The sequence below is a fragment of the Lepidochelys kempii genome, chromosome 12, assembly GCF_965140285.1.
Source record: "Lepidochelys kempii isolate rLepKem1 chromosome 12, rLepKem1.hap1, whole genome shotgun sequence".
Classification (NCBI taxonomy): Eukaryota; Metazoa; Chordata; order Testudines; family Cheloniidae; genus Lepidochelys; species Lepidochelys kempii.
Window position 1 is genome coordinate 10,584,052 of NC_136391.1, and position 20,544 is coordinate 10,604,595.

Consider the following 20,544-nt stretch of genomic DNA (forward strand, 5'->3'; position numbering starts at 1 on the left):
TGTATGGATTGTTACTGGTTTTGTGGTGATGATTGATTTGTTTCTAAATGGTTCAAATAGAACCCCAAAAAGTAAAATACTTAAGAGGCAAAAACTTAAGCTTCCATATTTAATCGTTTCTTAAATGAGTTTACAAGCATGGTTACAGCAGAGAGACTAGAATTTTCAGTTTCTGATTTTCAGTACTGTTCACCAGAGGCAATACTTTTACATATTATAAAGACTTGTAATACCACAGCTGTCATCTCAGTTTGAATATTAGATATATACTAGTAACTGGCACAGAAGAGAAATCTATTTGTACATAGCATTCAACTGTGGGAAACATTGTGGGGAAAGGGGAAACATATTCTTGATCTGATGTACTATTAATTCACCTCAACAGCTAGTAATAAAAGTTAGAAATAATTGTACTACTGAGGTAAAGATCAAATCACCTTCAAGGTACTGGGGTTCTTCTAATCGTACCTTCTTGCTGGGTCTGCTCCTAGTCACTTTACATACCAGTGTTAGACAATATTGTAAATATAACACAAATTGAGAGCTGAAACACCTGGGTATCATTTGGTTTTAGAAGTTAAAGGTTTTAGAGGTTCAAAATTATGATTAGCGGGACAGCAAACTATAGTCCTGTGGTGCAGTATGGATACACGTCTGCTTACTTGCCTGTGCTTGAGAGATTCAAATACTATAAAACCAATTTTGTCACAACTATTGCTAAATTAAGATGAAATACAGCTGCAAAAATGGGGCTTGTGTTGTGCCTTCTTTGTGGCACACAGTGGGATGAACCTGTTTTGCAATCTTGTTAAATATTTTACTAGCTATATCTCAACTTATTATTTAAAACATTAGTCTTTTTTTAAACTAGCTAAATGGGAACCTTGCAATCTTAGTTACTTTCTATTCCATGCTAATTTATTTCTCTGTAGCTGAAGAGTGAGGTTTAAAATAAATCCCATCAAACCAACAGCACACTGAATTGAAAGCGTCTCTTTTGGAGTCTAACATCTCCAACTATATTTTAAATCATCATCAGAGGTATTTAGTTCTCTGGCACTTATTTTAAGTGTGCCATAACTTGTACGTCATCTCAATTGTAGTTTTATTTTTATGTAAACTTGCAGGTTTTTGCTAGGTTTAGAAAGCAATACTTTTAATTTACCATCTTATTCCTAGTAAATTGAAGCAAAATCCAGTCCAGGAGTTTATTTAAACCTCAAACCTTTTCCTTGTTTCATCTGATCATTTAATAAAAAGTGGCATTTAGCACTTAAATCTTGCTGTGGCTTATTACAATCCAATGTACTATTATGACAAATTCTATACATTTAAGTTGGAGATTTGTTTAAAGGATTATAGTAGGCAGTTCAAGATCTCTCCAACATGCTGTGGTTTTATTAAGAACTTTGTGCATAGCTTCTGGGAGGGCTTAGGATAGGCTTTAACTTTAAATAAAAAAAAAGTCTCAAATTCAACTATGCTGAAGTCCTTTTCAGTGATGGGAATTAAGTGCTCCTTACAGTTAGTGCTATAAGTCAGATTCTGATAAATGCAATGGTTTTCATTAATTTAAATTTAAAATCACTTAATCAGCGTCCTATTAGCCACTGCATAGGCTCTCCTGTACTTAAATGCAAAGGGGAAAAAAAGAAGCAGTGCTATGGAAATACTGACAGAGGAAGGATGATGGGGGTGGGGGAGGAGTACAAGTGGACTATTAGCAGGCAGTGTTCAAAGGTAGGAAAAGAAAATGAGTTTTTTGAGGCAGACTTGTAAGGTGAGAGTTGAGACTTTAGTTTTATTTGATCCTAAACCACAGTTACATTTTCAGAAGTCTTTTATACAATGGCAATAAGTCCTTTTCCTAGTTTTAGGTAATGGAAGACAGCATGATTTTTGACCAAATTCCACAAACTGAGGTTAGAGGATGATTTCCTAAACTTTCATGGCCTAAAAAGTAACTCTAGTTCTAACCCTCAAGCCAGGTCTCCCAAAAATCATAGCGTACACTCACTATAGATTTGGTGAACATTGCTAGACCACCGACCTGCACGCTGCAGCAGTTGCTACCCTACTAGCTGCCTAACTACTCTTGATTGTAGAATGCCAGGGACTGAATCAGGGGAGAAAGAATAGAGTTTAAAATAAGAACTTTGAGTGATTTATTGAAGACATTAACCTCACTCACACAAGTTGCAATTGCTTTGAATGATTTATTGAACTCTTCTTTGTCCCCTGATTCAATCCGTGGCATTGCTTTAGTGTAACTTCTCCCACAGGACTTCACTAGAGCTCTAGCAGAGAATGCTAGTTGATGTTTGTGGCCAATCTTCAAGCTAAACACCACAAAAACCTGTATTTCAGTTTGATATTGACAGAAGGAGGTTTGTATGTAGTGTTGTATCCATGTCAGTCCGAGGATATTAGAGACAAGGTGGGTGAGGTCATATCTTTTATGGAACCAACTTCTGTTTGAAAGAAAAGCTTGTGATTACACAGGTCTGAAGAAGAGCTGTGTAAACTCAAAAGGTTGTCTCTCACCAACAGTTGGTCCAATAAAAGATAACCCACGTTATTTCTGTAAAAGTTGCTTTGCTGTCACTACAGCCTTACTCGTTACTAGTGCAAGGGAAATAGCCACAAAACTGTATTCGCAAAAAGAAAAGGAGTTACTTGTGGCACCTTAGAGACTAACCAATTTATTTGAGCATAAGCTTTTGTGAGCTACAGCATCCAATGAAGTGAGCTGTAGCTCACGAAAGCTTATGCTCAAATAAATTGGTTAGTCTAAGGTGCCACAAGTACTCCTTTTCTTTTTGCGAATACAGACTAACATGGCTGTTACTCTGAAAACTGTATTTGTTTCTTCCTTGATTTCAGGTACCACTTTTGAGTGCACTGACAACTAATTCTGCCCTAGGTGGTAGAGGCTGCAACAATGGGAATGTCTGATATGAGAAGACCATAACCACCCTAAGACAGTGATGAGTTTTACATAAATCCTCTTATCCTAGGCGGGAAGGGAAAGGGCTACTGTAATGTAGCACCAGCTACCAGAACAGTTGCCCAAAAATAGTCTGTCCAATAGCTTAGGAAAGTAAGTAGAATGTTAAAAAAAAAAACAAAAAACAACCCAACCCAGCAACAACCCACAGCTGTGATGGCAAACTAAAGTAACTTAAAATTAATTTTAGTACCACTAACCACTTAGCATAGTTCATGTGATAGTATTTATTGTCCTAAACTATGAAGGTTAGGAAAAGCTAATGTAATGCTATAGCACCTTCATAAATTTGAGCTGGATTGCCCAACCACTTTCTTCTTTACAAAATAAACACTACTGCACAGATCTACCATTCTGAGTTAAGAGAACAGAGACAGAATTGGAGGAGCAGAAGACTAAAGCAGGTGTGTATACTAATCATCTGAGGCCTACAATCTGAGATTTTGATTTATACAGAGATGACTTTATTGTAGCTTTGTATAGAAGTTGATGTCCCTAGTAGAGCTACTCACTGCAGAAGAAGGCTTACATGTCAGCATTTTGAATCTTTTAGCTCAGTTAAGGGGTAGAAGCCAAGCTTTTTTAAAGAAATGGCTATTTACAGCAAAATAATTCAAAAATATTTTTATTTACATATTCAAGTGCATTAAATACTTTACATTACTCTAGTTCAGTGATACAAAGGAAAAGGTGTCCAGCCAAAAATCCCTAGGACATGTCTTGACCATTGACCAGAGATTGACCGATCTTTTCATTTATACAGAGAAAGCAGCTCTTAGGATAGTAATGCAGCGTTTTTTTCTTAAAGCTAAGATTGTTTCTCTTCTTGCCATCATTTGTAATACTCAAATGAGAAAAATGCATCTTTCACTCAAACAAATTTTGTTACTGGATGAAAAGTCACATTATGAATGACTTGCTTTACTTAACACTCACTCAGAGTTAAATACTACCAACTTGAAATTGCAGATGCTTCCTGGATTTTAAGTACAAAATTATTTTTTAATGAACTTTATGTGAGAGAGTTCAATTTTTGCAGATTTCTACTTTCCCAATAGCTCAGGTTAGGAAATGGCTACTTCAGGCTTAATGTATATAATCAAATACAGTATTAATTTTACAGATCAAACAGATGGACAAGGACAGCTTCCTTTTAAAATGTGGCATTTTGTACAAGAGTGGGAAGCTATTTGTTTTACCAGAAAGAAATGCTTTTCCCTTCTTTGAGGTCTCACCTTAACATTTCCATAAAGAGCTACCAAAAGCAGCAGTAATTTTCTGGACTTTTGCAGGAAGGTCAAGAATATACTCTGCAGGAAGTATGCTGGTATTCAGATTAGGTAGTGCTAATCAGAATTTAAGTCCTGGACCCCATCATATTCAAACTCCTTCAGAATATCACAGTGGTATTTGACCCATGTTCTGCTCCGGATACTCCTGCCATCTTCATCACTGAAGCTCCCGTCCTCCGATTCTAGAGAGAAAAACATTAAATGCTTCAAACTGCATGTTAAAATCTTAGTTCAAGATCAGTTGTGAGTCAGAAACTATTAAATACTTAACTTTATATGGTAATGCGAGAGCTTCCCACCTGCCCACTACCAAAGAATTACAAGTTCTGCATCAGATGAGTTGTGAGTTATACTCCTTTTTAAGGCAGTGATGACAATTTTGCACATAGAGCATCTTTTAACTGAGGGTTTCAATGTAGCTAAGTCTCAATTTTAATAACAGGAAAACAGGATTTGCCCAAGATCAGTGGCAAGAGTTAGGAACTGAATTTGTCTCCAGACCTCATGTGCCTTATAGTGCAACCAGCTTGATATGGATTTCTAATGAAGGAGAAATTCCTCAGTCAGCCATTAAAGATGAGTTCATCCATTTAAGAAACATTAAATGAGAATCCACTAATAAATTTGTTAGTCTCTAAGGTGCCATAAGTACTCCTGTTCTTTTTGTGGATACAGACTAACACGGCTGCTATTCTGAAACCATGAATACAGGTTACTTCATATGGCATAAAGGGGCCAGGTAGAAGTTTCTTCCCTTTGTTCCTTAAGATTTTTCATGGAAAGAAGAGTTTGCAGAAGTCTCCATCACCTCAGTTCTAATGGGCTTCCAGAACACTGAAAGACTTACAGGAATTGAGAAGTTTAAGTTCTGCTGTACTTTTTGTAGGTTAACAACTTGCCAATACTTGTTCGGTATGAGATGCACGAAAATGAGGAACTAGCATCCACTGATAGTCTTGAATGATCTGTTCCAACTACCTTTGAAGTCTCCAATTTAATGAACCCTCCCATTCTCCATAAACATCCCCGTGAGCTCTAGCTCACAAAAGCTTATGCCCAAATAAATTGGTTAATCTCTAAGGTGCCACAAGTACTCCTTTTCTTTTTGCGAATACAGACTAACACGGCTGCTACTCTGAAACCCGTCATTCAGTAATGAGTCCATCTTAACTTGTTCCTTAGATTGTGACATTATAGTTAGCAAAAGTGAGTACCACCAGAAGATTTAAGCCTCATCCCCTGCAGGGCAGGTAGTATGGACAATGAAATACCTCCATCTCCTCCTTCTCTGTCTTCATCTTCCTCAGGAAGGAACTCATCTTCATCAGGATAGTCATTACGCCAGTTATTCTCATTGTTCTCATCATCTTCATCATCATATATTTCTTCTGAAATATCATCATCATCTACCTGCATGTCAATAGGGAAAGGACTGTTCAGAAAAGGAAAAAAAAGTCACAGAAAAACTAAGTGATTTCTTTATCAGTCTACATAGCATAAGATGAAGAAAAAAAAGATATCCACTAGTGATACTTAAGTACAGTGACACCATCCAAGAGTTAAAATGATGTAGTAGCTGCAATGGGCAGACCACAGTCTGTTCTGGTCTGACATAACTTATGTTGCTAGTGCATGCAATAAGTTTAGTACTGTGTTAAGGAAATGAAACTATCCTAATAGACCACCACTGATGTAGTTGCACCATTACCTATTTTGGGCACTGCTGAAATTGAAAAATCAATCCCACCCACTCCAGCTGTACTTAAGTGGTTGAATGAATAGTAGTTTTGAGGAAAGTTAGCTATTTGAAGTGAAAAGTGATAAAGCAGTGTTTAATTTTGGCAAAGGGAACAAATGGATTAGAGGATATGCACTGAAAGAAAACTTACCGGCTCCTACTGTTGAAATAGAAAATCACATAACAACCAAAGCACAGTTCTCATTATATATAATGCACAAAACTTGACTGAAACCTTAATAATTTAAGGTAAGTACTCAAATTAGGAAATGCCAGAAATAAGGCTGCCTATGCAACCTTAGTTTGGACCTCTTTGGGCCACCTTTTGTGTAGTCTCAGCTGCTCATCAACAAGAAGCAAGTTTGACTATTGTTAGTCCTGGAGACGCATACAACTGAAGTAGGAATGACCCAGATTATTTTCCTCCCTGTGCATTGTTTACGAAGTTCTAATCAGTTACACCTGTGCAAACAATTCAGACAATGGGAGTTACATAGGTGTGTTATGTTGGGCATAATTTTCCCTGCCAATATGGAAAGAACCCAGGTTGAGTTTGCAGGACTGGTAGTTAGAAAAAGCACATTTGATACAAAAGCCACTGAGCTACAAAATGCCATTTTGCATGGTCATGATTTTCAGACTAGGACAATGTAATTGAAAGAGGCTAATGGGGAAAAAAGCATGCTTCATTACTACATAAAGTCTGTTTTTTGATTTCCTTGTCCTTACCAGTTCATATTCCTGTGTGTAAGGTTGCACAGAGAGGATGTTCTGGATCCAGCCAGGAGTAGATGTTTCCATGTAGTAAATATCATAAACATAATCGTCTTCCTTCACACAGTCTTCTAATCCTTTATCATTGTCAGATAAAGTTAAACGCTCACGGATCATTTCTACTGCATTGCAAAGAATCACAGCTGGATCATCAGTTTTCTGTTATCAAAAAAAACCACCACCAATATTTTATCGAAGTCACACAGAGCGAGTTTTTAAGTGAGCTACAAATAAAACATTTATCCTTAATGCCCCGAATAGGGTAAAGTAAAAACATTCTGCCAGTTATTTAAAAGTTTTACTATTGAAAGCTTTAGGTTGCTAATACAAATAAATTGCAGCATGCCTTTATCTGGGAGGAGGGTGGGGCATACTGGAGAGTCTTTCCATAACCCAAACATTTTCTGTATAGTTAATGGATATTGTGTGTCCATACCATGGTTTTTGATAATAGAACTTGAGCCTTTCAGGTTATGTTTGAAAATGAAACATTGAACACTAAATAGAAAATCCATCCATTTTGCTCAGCTCACCAATCTGTCCATTTTGAACTCCTCAACCTAGAAATGGAAATACTGATTTAAGTGGGCATTTCCAGGTGTACTGCTGGCAAATGCCAACTCACTGAAAAGTGAATCTACGTCAGTAATTCAGAGGCCCACATACCAACTAAACAGTTTCCAGTCAGTTTTAGCATTCAATTTTGGGGAGCAATTTCATTAGTGGTTTTTTTTTTGTTTTTGGATGGAGGGCTCTTCACACATTCATTCAGTAGGCAGGGAGAGGGTATCCAGTGGAGATTATTTGCATATAGCTGTAACTCAGACTCCATATCACCCATAAATAACAACTGTAGCCAGAAGAAATTCAAATATAGTTTGAATGGCCAGCCTTCTATAGATAGAAGCAGTAGCACTGGTGTGATTTTCCTGTAACAGCATTTTAAAAATGAAGGGTAGTGGCAGCTGTAAAAGAAAGCAAGTTGAAACAACTGCTACTTTGCTGTGTAAGCAGATAACTGATTAAAGGTGAAACATGAGTTAGTTTACTGTGGATAGTAAGTCAGATTCAAAGCAAACTGGATGGCTTGGAAAGCTACCTTGTCTTGTGTCTGGTCTATTCATAAGTAATTCTGAGTGTGTATGTATGTTTTGCCACAGTGATTCTCAAGGATTTATTTGTGGAAAGGATCCAAGGACTGTTTGTGTTCGGTCAAGACCAGTGCTATACACTGGATAAAAACTTTAGTTACTGAGATATTCTAATCAGACTGTCCCCCTTTATCAATTCATGTGTCAATGGCAGCCCTTAATATTAAACAGAATTGCTTGGTTTTTGCATCATTCAATTTGAACAAAAACAGAAGTCAATTTCCATTTCAGGGTTTCATGTGTTCAAAGTTGGTAGGTTTTCCATACTTGCAAGAAATCTTAAATTTATTTGCAAAGCAATTTCATGTTAATATTTCAAAAAGCTTTCCACTCCAAAGTTTTAGGCCTTAAGTTTACATCTATACAGCTATTTAACATTTAAAAAAACAGGACCCAATGGCACACTGACCACCCCTTGTTTCCTCATTCTGACATGAAAAATGCTCCCAGTTTATTTTTTGGTGATTTGGACATTTGCAAGTTGAAGGCAGAGTTTTCAAGCATTTGAAAACTAATTGCTTTCAGGTATTTGTCTTTTATGTTTTATCAGTTTATTTTTGTTTTTATTTTTAAAAAAGCACAGGCTTTTCCTCAATGAAACCTGAGCCTGAACAGATTTTATATTAAAGAATCTTAGCACTAAAATTATACACAAGGTACATACAACTGAAAATGGGTATTTTACAATGGAAATGTTAATATATTCACTATAAACTCCTTATCTGTGCTATTGATATTTCTGTACACAATGTGAGGATGTGTTCCATGGTTAAAAATATAATCCACTCTGAACTACCACTATCCATGTACAAATTCATATTAGTGATGGAAAAATTATATATAAACATACCCCTCAAAATGAGGATCACTAGCAGTTATGCTCCCTCATTCTTATAACTTTATTGCTGGGAAAAAAGTGGAAATATCCAGAGTTCACCTTGCAAAGATGGTAGTTGCATCTAGCAAAAAGCAGTTTTATTCATAAGATCTGTAATCAAAACTTAAATAACTAATTTACACATTACTCTTTAAATAAATGGCTAATACACTTCAAAGGTTTGTCTGCCTCAGATAGGATTTAATACATATAGTTGTGCAAGTGGATACACATGCTCAAAGTGAATATTTAAATATTCTGTACAGTATGACACTGTTCTATTACAGGTTTCAGAGTTACAGTAACATCTGTTGTAGTAGAATTGTACACTTATGTAAATAGGTAAAAAAATGACACCTATGCAAAAGTTTAGATTGGTCTCATATTTCCTAGGGAAAACAACGAACGAGTCCAAAAGACAGGAAAAGGCTGCTGGACCCACTGAGTCTGCCCCCATTGTTTCTGTGTTCCACATTCACAGGAGAAGAAACTTTCCAGCAAATTCTTCCCCATAGCCAGAGCCATTTGCCAGTTGTTGGCTTTGGCAGACCCACTGTTTCAATTCCATTTAGGTTGGCACAAACTCTCCCCTTGCTGGAATAGGTGCTTAAGAGAAATTCCACCCATCAAGTTCCAGTGTTTTCTGAACTACTGTATATACTCGTTCATAAGCCAAATTTTTTTAGTAAAAACAGGAAGCATCAAAGGGGGGTTGGCTTTCTAACGGGTACAGAGAGGGGGAGAGGTGGGACACAGTCCCCCCACCCCAAAAGATGGGGCAAGGAGAGGCAGCACAGCCAGAAGGGAAGATGCAGGGCCAGAGTCTAGCCTCTTCTGGCCACGCTGCTCTCCCCCCAGCCTCCGAAGCAGCGGCAGCTCCAGGGCTGGCAGGTAGTGGCAGTGCTGCCTGGCCTGCTGGAGCAGCTCCAGCCAGGCCAGAGACATCCGCCCAAGGTAAGGTGGGAAGAGATGGGATGGGGAGAGGGTCGGGGTCCCAGGCTAGGAGTGGGGCAGGGAGAGGTTATATGTGGAGGGGTCATGTGGGGAGGTCCCAGGTTAGGGGTGGGGTCATGTTGGGGGAGGTCAGAGGTTACTCTCCTCACCCCCAGCTTTCCACCCCCAAAAATTTCCCCACCAGTGGCTGTCCTGGCCCGGCAGGGTAAGCTGGGATATTTTGTTTACTTAGGTTTACCTCTGTGCCTGCAGACACTCCAGGTAAACAAACCCTCTTGGCCTGCCAGCAGTTTATCCTGATGGGCCAGGAGCCAAAGTCTGCTGACCCCTGAATTACAGGGTCAGCTTATTAATGGGTCATAAACATTTGCCAGTTTACTTATCCATCTTGGGAGGGATCCGCTTATAAACGAACTGGCTTATGATAGTGTATAGTCAATTCTGAGCTGAGAAAAGAGAAACCAGTAAGACAATCTCTCTCATTCCCCATCCTAACATCTACAGGATAAGGGAAAAAAATTGAAGTGGAAAGGGAAATGGAGAAGGAAGCAAAAGCCAGCCTAGTTTGAATTTTTTTTTGCCTAGACACCTCACAATTAAGATTTATTAGTAACAATGCTATTGGGTGTTTGTGGTGCCATAATTCTACCTCTGTTTGGTCAGTTTCTGTGACAGGTAGCACTGTATGCATTTTAAAAGAATACAAGTTCTAATTCAGAAGCAACTTTTAAATGCAACAGAGAAGGACAAAGCTGATTTGTGGAGCCTCATATTTCCAACCTATTAATGATATTTCCATATTAAAAGCACATCTGTATTTGAGAAAAGAAATTAATGGAGTAGGTTGCATATCTACCTGAGGTCTGAATTGAGGTCCAAATCTCAAAAACACACACACACACACAAACAAGACGAGTAAGTAGATGAGACCATATGTTGCACAAGCTGGGATTTTGACTGCACATTATAGTTCCTATTTTATATCCTAAAAGTAAGTCCTACTGAGTCACATTTTGAGAGCCACTACTCCTTCCCACCTTGCTTGCCTTATGCTTATGAGGCTTTTTTCTTTTTTGGGGGGGTAGGGAGAGGGTTGAGAAAGATTGAAGCTGAGGGGAATGGCCAATGTTTATTTGGAGTTAGGCATAGCTGCAAGTAGTCTAATCTGAACAGAATGTTTGGGGGTTTTGTTTTTTAAAAGCTAACGTGCACTTTGAGTGCTGCATTGTACAAATATTATTGAATGCTGGGTAAGGCTAAATAAGTTATTTGGATGGAAATGTTTCAGAATCAAAAAAATTATTGCATGGAGCTGCCAGCCATTTATCAAGATGCAGCATTTTCAGCTGGAGTTGCTCAATTTTTACTGATTGAAAAACAATTTAAAAAAAAAATTCTTCCGTTACCACATTCTCATTACCCACACTGATGTTTACTTCTCTTCTCTAACATGGAAAGGTTTTCATTTTCTCAGAGCTGTAATCCATTGGTAATGGAAATGGTGAATGGGTTTATTCTCATGTATATGCTATAATACAATGCTTCCTTCAATATCACCCCTCCTCCACCCCACAAAAGCACAATATTATATGCCCCAATCATGAAAGTTTAGAAGATTTGTGATGTGCTGTACATATAGCAACCATGTGAAACAGACATAGCTTCTTCAACTTAGAATTCCACCAGAAACTGAGCAGAGATTCTTGCAACTTAAGAGATGCATGCAAGAGGATTGTAAGATTATAAAAGTTCTCATCACACTAAGAACATGTACAGCTCAAAAAACCTCTACTCATCAGTGATAAGAGTGTCAAGCACGGGGGCCTAAAGCATTAATTTCAGAAAAATTTGGAATATTTCTAGTCAGAGTTGCTAAAATAATCTTTCAAGCATGAACCAAACAGATAGTGTTTTCCCAAGTCTACAGGAAGAGCCCACGTCTCTATTGCTGCTCAGTCTTGTCAAGTAGCAGAGTTAAAATAAGGCTTGGATTAGTTTCACAGCTGCTATTTAAAAACAGCCAAGTCCTTAAAAGTACCATATCAATCTCACTTTGCTGCTACTTGAGGGAACTATGAAGAGCAGTAGAAGCAGGTGTTGGGAGTTATTCAGAAGTGGGAGGCTCAGTCAAAGAAGTAGAGGTCTCTTCTCTCCACCAGCCTTCTTTGCAGGTGACAGGGGATTCTGAAGGGTTGGGGGACATGGACACACAGCTCCTCCTTTCTAGCAACTAAACAGGGTGAAGCTTTGCGTTTTATACATCTATTAGCCAGAGGCTTATTTGAGAGATTAAACCCCCATATAGGGCCCAGAGAAGACACTAGTGGGTAGGGGAGGGTACATGGATTTCTGTTAGAGGTTGTCCCAGGAGGCTGTACTTTTCACTAGGATTTAAGTAGTAAGACCCGCCTCACCCATATCTTTTATATTTTGCTCAGGCTAGGTTTAATCCTCCAGCTATCATGTGTGTAGTTAACTGTCTAAACAGTATAGATTCAAAAGCACTGGCAAATACACAAGAATCTTTCCAGTATGCCCACCTATGCAATTTTACTGCACCAAAATGTAATTTAATTTGACTAGTCAGTAGTGCACAAGTCTCAATACCAACCTCTGTGTCTGCTGCAGAGATACTGGGGTCTCTCTCTACTTCCTCCTCTTGTACTACATCAAACAACTGGAATTCCCCAAAATAACTTGAACTACCATAAGCAGCAGTGCTTCCTTGTTGTGAAGCGTCTTTTTTTTCTTCAGGGTCAAGTTTAGCACCCTCATTTGTCTCCTCGCCATTTGTGCAAAGTGCAATTGTTTCTTTTTCAGCACAGTTTGGCCTATGGCTGGTTAGGATGCGGTACCGGTTTTCCTGCCTCTTCACCTGCTTGGAGGAGCGAAGGTCCTGAATGATTCTTTGAGTGCTTCCTAAAGAGGGTCGCAGAATCTCTGCTGCTTTATCTCGAGTAATAGCTTCTTGTACATACTTCTGAACAGGCTCATTCTGGACACAGAGAGAAAAATGGGGAGGGGGGGAAAAAAAAGTCAAACCACTGACTTAAAACAATCACCCGCCTCCCTGAAAGAGCTTTGTGCCTATTATTGTTACAAGTAATTACCAAGATTGGAGTAAACTGAAAGATACAAGTCAAATTTACTATTGGTTGTTTACTTTGTTCATTTGACAACAGTCTAATCTATTTCTATTCTATATAGGTTCTTATACCACACATCATTGTATCTGCATATCTCCCAGCAGTGCATTAACCAACATGACAAATGTCATGTTTGTTCTCTTATCCACCACTCAGGAGAAGTGTGCACTGTGGAGCATCTTGTTACGGTATGGTGGGTTGTTTGGAATATAAAGTTATCAATATGTATTTGTTAGAGACCACAAGGTCAAAAAAATATGCTTGAAATGGAAGGTGGTGAGGTTTGTGATGGTCCTTGTACTTGGGGGAGTTCATTCCACAGTCTCAGGCTACTCCTCAAGAAAGTTGTCTTTTGCACAGATCAGCTTTACCCTCATTGCAGGGAGCGCCATTGTGCCAGAGGAGTGAAGCTCTCAAACACTGTCTTTATGTATCCTGGGCCTGGACCATGAAGTACTTTAAAAATAAGGGTTAGGACCTTGAACTTAATTTGAAGTTCTATGAGAAGCCAGCGTAGAGAGCAGAGGAGAGGTCCAACATGCTTGTGGTAGCCTGTGTTGCTGAGAAGACATGTTACAGCATTCTGTAGTAGCTGGAACTTTCTAAGCGCTGAAGGCTTGGGGCCAGGTACAAAGCCTTGCTGTAGTCCAGCTGAGAGGTGACAAAGGCATGATAACTGAGGTCATCGTGCACCAGGATGAGACAATCACCCGCACAGGAGATAATAGTAAGTGTTACCCATGGATACTGCTGTATGACTATTTCAGTAAGGAATTCAAGAGCCCTCCTAAACTATGCACTGAACTGACCAATTGTGGGTGTGTAACTTCAATCAAATGAGACCACATCATAGCTGCAAACTCCTCAAAATGCTTTCCTCTGTCCACCAGCATTGCTTCTGTCTTGCTCATTCAGCCAGCTATTTTTCCATTCAAGAGCTCAGACAAGTCCTGGGCCATCTTGGTGGTCATAGGTTGTGAAGGATAGGCTGAACTGTGTCATAGCTCAGTGGTTTGAGCATTAGCCTGCTAAACCCAGGGTTGTGAGGTTCAGTCCTTGAGGGGACCATTTGGGATCTGGGGCAAAAATTGGGGATTAGTCCTGCTTTGAGCAGGGGGTTGGACTAGATGACCTCCTGAGGTCCCTTCCAACCCTGGTATTCTATGATCTACATATTGCTGACATCTAAATCCATGTTGTCAGACTAGTTCACCTAATGGCTGTATATAGAGGTCAAAAAGTACCAGAAAGAGAACTGAGCTTGGTGGGAGTCCACAAGCAAGGAACCAAGTAGTGGAAGTACAGCTTCCCTAACACTACTCACTGGGTCAATCCCTCCAGGAAAGACTCAAATATTTTGGCCTTTTACATTGGACCCTTACCACTATCAAGTAAGCGAGAACTCGTCAGTACATTTCTCTGTATTTGTTCAGGTCTTACAGCCAACAATGGGGGAAGAAATACATTTAAAATAGGATTATAGGGGGAAAAAAAACATTAAAATGGGTAGAGGGACTTTGAGGCAGGTGGAAGACCCAAAGCAACATCTGATTCACTTTTTGAGGTTGGCTGGTTTTCAGCATGAAACCACCCCCTCCTCTAGGCTTGGTTTTTAGGTGCCAACATGGCAGACCATTAAATGACTGAGCAGTGGCATCCCTCAGGGGAACTTCATGGGCAGGACAAAGGGGTCCGGTGCCCAAACAGGAGAGCACTGGTTAGCGCGGAAGCGTTTCAGGGGCACCTAGTCATCATAAAAGCCCATTTGCTACCAGGCTGGTCTCTTGGGGTGGGGGTCAGGCAGATAGGCCCAGCCTGGAGACAAAGGAGAGAGGGTGGGCTCCCGCTACGCAAGGGAGGGAGGGAGGGAGGGAGGGGGGCGCCCGCTGGGGAGGGCTCCGCTAACCGGGGCGGGGGGAGGGGGCTCCGTCCCCGAGTTGCTCTGTGGGGAGCCCCTCGCTGAGGGTGCGGAGCCTGCCAGGGACCCCGGCGCCGCGCCCGGCCCCGCGGTACCTGCGAGGAGACGGTGGCCACCAGCTTGAAGAGGCTCTTCTCCAGCGGGGCGGGCGCGGGGCCCGGCTCGGTGCGCTGCCGCTTGCAGGCGATCACCAGGGCCTCGGCCGGCTCCGACGCGCCGCGCTTCCGCTTCACACGCAGCACCGCCGCGCGCTCCATGCCGGCCGCCAGGCCGCACAGCATGCCGGGATAGAGACCCGCCGCCGGCAGCATTGCCCACCACCTAGACCCCGCCCTCCGGGAGGGGGCGGAGCTTTTTATTCTGTATTAACCCGTCCCCTATTGGGCAGGGTCCGGACTAGAAGCCCCGCCCCCTTCACTCGCCCTCCCGTGGTCGCGTGCGGTTCCGTCGTCTCCCGTCTCGTGACGGACGCAATGCAGCCTGGGAAGATGGCGGCCTGCTGTCCCTGAGCCTGACAGGGCGGGTAAGGATCGGCCGCCCCGCCATGCGGAGCCGGCCCTGAGCCAGGGGCGGGGCTCGGGTTCGCCGGCCCGTCGGGTGGGTTGGGCCGCAGCTGTCGTTGTAAGGCTAGGCCCATGGCCCCCTGCGCCCTCGTGAGGCGGGGCCTCCGCCCGTGCAGGTCCACGAGCCGGTGACTCGTCCCCGGGCCCTCCCGGCCACGGGCAGCCCCCTGCCCTGGTGCTAGGGCCACTCATAGCCAGAGGGCTCCCGCCGCCATCTTCCTTCCAGGCCTGGAGGCGGGGTCCCTCCCCCACTCCCGCCGTGAGGCCCCTGCCCTGGCTTCTGCCCGCGAGCGTCCATTCAGCTGCCATGTGCAGTCCGGGTCTGACGCTGCTCTGGGCCCAGGGCCTGGAGATCTGGGGGCGGGAAGTGTAGGTAGGGTTTGAATTGCTCTGCCCCCTTCGGGGCTCCGCAGCGCCGGTGCATGCCTGAGCCCTCCGAAATGGAGGCTGTTTTGCCTGCCAATGGGCTTGTTTTTGTTGCCATTTTCTTCTCTGTGTCTGTTCCGTGACCAAGCGGAGTTTGTCACGGGCCCGGCTGCTGTTTCTGTGTCTTTCAGAAATGCTACGTGCAGAGCGATTTTATTTGTTTAGAACATAAAGCAAACTTGATAATTAAAAGCGCAGTTGAAATGGAATTCTAGGGTTGTTTTTAGTGCTCAGCGTTTAGCGTGGTGTTTATTTAAAATCTTACTTGCAGATAGTGTGGCAAGCTCTAAGAAATAGTTCTGCAAAACGTGTAAGAAACCACTTATGGTTTTCCATAGATAAGTTACAAAGAGGGTATTGACTTTTTGATATAGTATCTACATTATTGAACTTGTGTGTTATTCTCTCTCCCATTACTGTATAAACAACAAACAACACACTACAGAAGTGTAGTCACATTGCTTAATGTCAAGACACTACACTGATGTGCCTAGTATAAGAACCTATACAGAATAGAATAAATGCCATGACTTGAAAGAATCCCCTATAGGAGGTTAAATGATCTCATCTGCATACAAGTCCTTGTATGTTTTCTTTAATCTCTGTCCATCAGGAGTCAGGACCAACTATCTTCTCATTGCACAGTATGTTGCTCTTCAATTTATATGTCAAATTACTAATTTCTTCTCCGTATATGTGTTTTTATAGGTTATATATATTTTTGTTGTGCTCCATCTTTGTTAAAAAACAGAAGAAAACAAGATAAGATCCTGCTATAAAGAATCCTTTGGATTAGATAACAAAATATTAAAAGACATCATACAGTGAATGAGGGACCTACTTCACAGGGGTTAGAAATAGCCTTTTATTACCAGTATTTTTATTTTTTAGAAAACTTGCTTACATATTGCTCTTCTGGATTGTCATATTGGTAGTCTTCACAGAAGAAGTGCATCATAGTGAGTAATCATAAATGAGACGATGGCATATAATGATTGGGAGAAAGTTACAAGTGTTAAGAGTGTGATAGAATAAGGCAAAAGATAGAAGAGCAAGGAGGTTAATAATGAGTAAAACTACAGTTTAGTCACAGGTATTTTTAGTACAAGTCATGGACAGGTCACAGGCAGTAGACAAAAAGTCACAGCCTGTGACCTGTCCATGACTTGTACTATAAATACCCCTGACTAAATCGTAGGTGGTGAGAGAAGGGGGTGAGGCGTACTGGCAATGATACTGCTGCTCTGTGGGGAGCTCCTGCACACCACCACTGCTGTGGCCGGGGGTGGCCCGGAGCCCCGCCGCTGCTCCCAGACTGCTGCTCTGGGGCTGTGCCTGGGACCAGCTGCCTGGGCAGCGGCTGTTGTGGCTTGCCCTAGGCTGCCCCAGCTGCTCGGACGGCCCTGGGATCTGCTGCACCTGCCGCTTCAGAAGTCATGGAGGTCCCAGAAAGTCACAGGATCTGTGACTTCCATGATTTCCATTGAAGACTCACAGCCTTACTAATGATATGCTTGGGAATGAAGCCTATAAAACAGGGAGGAGGAAGAGTTAGCATATGTCATAACATAACTTGTATTTTGTTTAAACAGGTTTCTGATAACAGGACAAAAATTTCAATTATTTGAATTGAAGCCAGCTCCACAAAACTGTCTTCACACAATACACAAAGAATACAAACTGGGCTCCATTATGAAGGTCTTCTGTGGAAGGGCCAATCCAACCACAGGTTCTGTGGAATGGTTAGAGGAAGATGAGAACTATGATTACCATCAGGAGATTGCAAGGTATGATGAGAGGAAACACTTGACACTCTCCTTAGCTGCAGATTAATGAAGTGTAAAAAAATGAATGCAATGTGAAGGTAACACAATTTATTTGCAAAAAGAAAAGGAGTACCTGTGGCACCTTAGAGACTAACCAATTTATTTGAGCATGAGCTTTCGTGAGCTACAGCTCACTTCATCGGATGCATACCGTGGAAACTGCAGTAGACATTATATACACACAGAGACCATGAAATAATACCCCCTCCCACCCCACTGTCCTGCTGGTAATAGCTTATCTAAAGTGATCATCAAGTTGGGCCATTTCCAGCACAAATCCAGGTTTTCTCACCCCCCCCCCCCCCACAAACTCACTCTCCTGCTGGTAATAGCCCATCCAAAGTGACCACTCTCTTCACAATGTGTATGATAATCAAGGTGGGCCATTTCTTGCACAAATCCAGGTTTTCTCACTCCCCCCCACCCCCCATACACACACAAACTCACTCTCCTGCTGGTACCAGGAGGAGAGTGAGTTTGTGTGTGTGGTTTTTGGAGGAGGGTGAGGGAGTGAGAGAACCTGGATTTATGCAGGAAATGGCCCACCTTGATTATCATACACATTGTGAAGAGAGTGGTCACTTTGGATGGGCTGTTACCAGCAGGAGAGTGAGTTTGTTTGTGGGGGGGCGGAGGGTGAGAGAACCTGGATTTGTGCTGGAAATGGCCCAACTTGATGATAACTTTAGATAAGCTTCAGAGTAGCAGCCGTGTTAGTCTGTATTCGCAAAAAGAAAAGGAGTACTTGTGGCACCTTAGAGACTAACCAATTTATTTGAGCATGAGCTTGCTGTAGCTCACGAAAGCTCATGCTCAAATAAATTGGTTAGTCTCTAAGGTGCCACAAGTACTCCTTTTCTTTTTAGATAAGCTATTACCAGCAGGACAGTGGGGTGGGAGGGGGTATTGTTTCATGGTCTCTGTGTGTATATAATGTCTACTGCAGTTTCCACGGTATGCATCCGATGAAGTGAGCTGTAGCTCACGAAAGCTCATGCTCAAATAAATTGGTTAGTCTCTAAGGTGCCACAGGTACTCCTTTTCTTTTTGCGAATACAGACTAACACAGCTGTTACTCTGAAACAATTTATTTGAAACTCTGTGTATCTTTTATAAGTGAATAGAGGGGAGGGTGGAAACACTTTTGTAAGCAGGCTTTCTGCATCACTAAGTTAAAACAAGAATAATTTGAAATGAAGATAGTACTTACTTTTATCTTTACAGAGAGCCTGGGATTAATAACATTATTTAGACAGTCATTTAGGCTAAGTTCACCTGTATTTTAACTTATACCAAGTGGAACATTGTAAAAATACTAATTGAAGTAGCTTCACCCAAGCATTTCCTTTATTAATTATCTAGGCTGAGATTTTGATAGGCACTGAAGTGAAATAAGTGCCTGAATCCTATCAAAATTTAGTGGGAGTTAAGAATCTGACTCTCAAGCTCCTCTGAAAATCCCAGGCATAATGGTCTCTCATTGATCATATTCTTGTAACAACCTTTTGGTAGTTGAAAGTAATGATCAAAGAGATTAAATGACTGGGTCAGCTTGTTAGGTTTTCAAAATGGTGTTCAAATCAGACAAATTAAAAAACCTCATGTGTTTATTTGTCCTCTTCAGGTTGGGGAAAAGTGTGTGTATGTGTGTGTGGGGGGAGTACAGTGGCTGGTATGTTAAGATCCTCATACTATTTAAATTGGTACTGATGATAACCTGAGTGATTATGTATGTGCAATATATAGATATAGGTATAAAATCACTCGGACTATTATCAGTACCACTTTAAATAGCATGAGGATTTTGTCTTACAAGCCAGCTCCAACCCAGTGCTCTGTGGTTAGTACTCCCTTTCTATAGAGGTGTCTATAAAAAGAGGATACAATTTTCTTTCCCCAGTTCCTAATTACTAACCTATTGCATCTGACATTCTCTGTCCTTAGTAGTTGTCAGTAACTCACCATAGGTGCATGTATTTGCTCTGTACTGATTTTTCTAAGAATGCTCAAGATTGAGTATACTGCAGCAATTAAGAGAAAAACCAAAAGATTCTACTACATGTAACACTTAATTCATAGTCCATTCATTCATATACTCATGCCACTCAAAATGGGAAAACCCAGAACCATAAAGTGACCTGAATTCTTGAGGCTAGGGGTGTGGAACCAAACAGCCTCTTAAAGGGACAAATCACTGTGTCACAGTAACTTACTCACTCGCTAGGAATAATTGCTTCACAGTGATGATTCTTCTCTGCTAACAAATTTATATTGTGGTGGTTAATTTACAATGTTTTGATCTGTAAATTCTGTTTTGTTTTCAGATCATGCTATGCAGACATGCTGCATGACAAAGATAGAGTAAGTATAGAAAGTAACTTGAATGGTGAAAAAATGTAGTGTTCCCTTCCCCTCAGCAGCTCCCACTCCATGATTGTACAGGTTCCTCTGGAAGTTGAAGTATTTTGCTACCTGAACTTTCTAAGACTCAGTGATGATTCTTGGGGTACCCAGGACTCTGAGTCACCTTGTTAGCCTCCTACCTCCAGTATGAGGGAAACTTGCTTGTTACGCCTGGGGAATTCTGCACCACTGTGCATGCGCAGATTTCATGACCCCTGCAGATTTCTTTGCTTCCCCTCAGAAAAATGACTTTCTGATGGGGAAGGAAAGGGAAGCCACAAAAGCAGTTGTGTGACCCTCCTGGCAGTATATTTAGGGAAGCCAGCAGAGGTAAATCACGGTGGGGTAGGAGGTGGGGCTGGGGAATACCTGGCTGGTGGCTCCTACCCTCTGCCGGGCTCAGCTAGTCCCAGCTGGGCTGAGGAGGACGGGACTTCGTCTTCTCCTGTATGGCATCTGGAGCTGGGTC

At 41.5% G+C, this 20,544-nt stretch overlaps 2 protein-coding genes across 8 annotated transcripts in view; one reads left to right on the forward strand and one right to left on the reverse strand.

The window, feature by feature from the left end:
* Positions 1-3,615: 3,615 nt before the first annotated feature.
* Positions 3,616-15,153, reverse strand: SLC7A6OS (solute carrier family 7 member 6 opposite strand). Its single transcript, XM_073307560.2, has 5 exons — positions 14,953-15,153; positions 12,405-12,788; positions 6,767-6,970; positions 5,571-5,709; positions 3,616-4,481 (listed from the first exon to the last, which is right to left on the reverse strand). The coding sequence occupies exons 1-5, from the start codon at positions 15,136-15,138 to the stop codon at positions 4,354-4,356; spliced, it is 1,041 nt and encodes a 346-aa protein (XP_073163661.1). The 5' UTR covers positions 15,139-15,153; the 3' UTR covers positions 3,616-4,353.
* Positions 15,154-15,253: 100 nt separating this feature from the next.
* PRMT7 (protein arginine methyltransferase 7) overlaps positions 15,254-20,544 on the forward strand; it is a 50,125-nt gene continuing 44,834 nt past the window's right edge. For 2 of the 7 annotated variants that reach the window (XM_073307536.2, XM_078848092.1), the window contains exons 1-3: positions 15,809-16,490; positions 17,439-17,633; positions 19,997-20,033. In XM_073307536.2, the coding sequence (XP_073163637.1) occupies positions 16,405-16,490; positions 17,439-17,633; positions 19,997-20,033 (318 nt within the window). In that variant the 5' untranslated portion in view covers positions 15,809-16,404. The other 5 variants (XM_078848093.1, XM_078848095.1, XM_078848096.1 and 2 more) reach the window with 5 other exon arrangements.